Source organism: Oryzias melastigma, linkage group LG24, assembly GCF_002922805.2.
Source record: "Oryzias melastigma strain HK-1 linkage group LG24, ASM292280v2, whole genome shotgun sequence".
Classification (NCBI taxonomy): Eukaryota; Metazoa; Chordata; class Actinopteri; order Beloniformes; family Adrianichthyidae; genus Oryzias; species Oryzias melastigma.
Genome location: NC_050535.1, coordinates 668017 through 669862, shown reverse-complemented (window position 1 = coordinate 669862; position 1846 = coordinate 668017). Strand labels below are relative to the sequence as shown.

General features: G+C 36.1%; 1 protein-coding gene across 1 annotated transcript in view; it reads left to right on the top strand.

Moving 5' to 3' along the window:
- Window positions 1-569: 569 nt before the first annotated feature.
- Window positions 570-1846, top strand: part of zc3h14 (zinc finger CCCH-type containing 14) — a gene marked incomplete in the record, with an annotated part of 8093 nt that continues 6816 nt past the window's right edge. Inside the window, 3 exon segments of the mRNA XM_024291171.2 lie at window positions 570-725; window positions 1055-1097; window positions 1185-1299. Coding sequence (XP_024146939.1) covers window positions 690-725; window positions 1055-1097; window positions 1185-1299 — 194 coding nt within the window.

The window sequence follows — 1846 nt, the reverse complement described above, 5'->3', positions numbered from 1 at the left end:
GCAAAAGCCCCCGACAGCATAGCTCCTGAGATCACTCAAGCACTCAAACCCCTCTACCACGTTAAGGTGGCGGTTCAAAGAGGGGTAAAAAAAATAAAAAAAAAAGTACGATTATTTGTGGGGTTCTTTTTATGAAGTATAAGGAATACTATAGACCATGTTCATAGTGTAGGAAGTATACTAAGTGAATATGTTAAATTTACAATATATGGAAAGCAAACTTATTTTGTAGTATACTTTGAGTATTTTTGCTAAAGGAGAGCTTGATGGTTCAGTGCTGAGGAAATGTTTCATATGTCAAAATACTAAAAAAAAAATCCAAAATATTAATTATAAATAGTTGAGTCGTTTTAATGTTTCTGAGAGTAAAACAAGCTTATGAGAATTGTTTTAGCAGCTCATAGGTTCTAGGCACATTTGTGGAGACAATGATCTAGAAAGCTATTTTTAGTCTGGTAGTAAAATCCTAAAATATTGAAATATTTACTTTAAATGTGTTTATGTTAAAAGAAATAACTGTACACCTTAAAAATCTATTTATTTTTGAGAATTTTGATCCGTAAGTTTTTTCGTTCCTTCTCGGCTTCCTTCGACCGTCGCATTGTCTGACGTCATTACGCAGCGTCATTTCTTAGAGGTCTTAAGTTATTTTTTTCCACTAATTTATCCTCCTGGAAACACATACAGACATGGAGATTGGGGCTGAAATCAGCAAGAAGATCAGAGTGCGTGAGATTCCCGCCACATTTCGAGCTTTTAATTCAGTTTTTGTGAAGAGAAACTGTATTTAATTGTCAGTTAGCATGCTAGCTTAGCACATGAATCTGACCGAAAAATGATCGTTGAGGCCGAGTTACTGTTGACGCTTAAAGACGTGTTTAGCGGAGATGTTATCACGCTAACCTTAAACAATGAATGATTCACTTTGATGCTGCACTTTTGTGGATTTCCGTGTTTCTTTTTTGTATCACGCTGTCATGTTAGCTAACATGCTAACCAGACTGTCTGTCCATCGACACAAATAACACATTATTTTTCCTTTATGCTAATAAAGGCTGCTATCAAAGGCAAACTCCAAGAGCTCGGTGCTTACATAGGTCAGTGAACACACCTCATGTATTAACTTTGAAGATTGACGTTTTAGTTCGATTTAGTTACATATCTTTTCCCGTGTTCGTCTGCAGATGAGGAGCTGCCTGACTATATTATGGTGATGGTGGCAAACAAGAAGACCCCCCAGCAGATGACGGATGATTTGTCGTTATTTCTGGGGAACAACACTGTCAAGTTCACAGCCTGGTATGTTCAAAATCCACAATCCACCAGCTTCAGACTTCATTTCCCAGAATGCACATTTACAGGATCTGAAAGATCCTTCAGCATCAAACGAGCCATTCGGGTCGATTTCTCACAGGAAACAACCCAGTTGGAGCCACGAAGTCTAACTTCACGTATTAGAAAAATAGGACGCAGATTTGTATTTATGTTAATGTTATAATGATAAATGGAGAAGAACTATTGTTTTTTGCATAAACACAAATGTAAAAAGAAAATAGCCTTTTAATAACTTTAGTCAGAGGTTTATAACTTCCTTTCAAAATAAAAGACACCTTATGTCACAAAGGGTCAATTAAACTGTTGATTTAACTGTTGTGGTGCATCTCAGTCAGGAATTTGTAAATTGATGTCAACCAAATTAAATCAGAGCCTAATCGTATTTTTCAAATCATAAGATGCACCTAAAATCTTTTATTTGTTCAAAAATAGAAACCGTGCATCTAAATTCTGGCTGTGCTCACTGACCTCAAATTGGTTTTCTGTGGTAAACAGCACTAAACAAATCTGT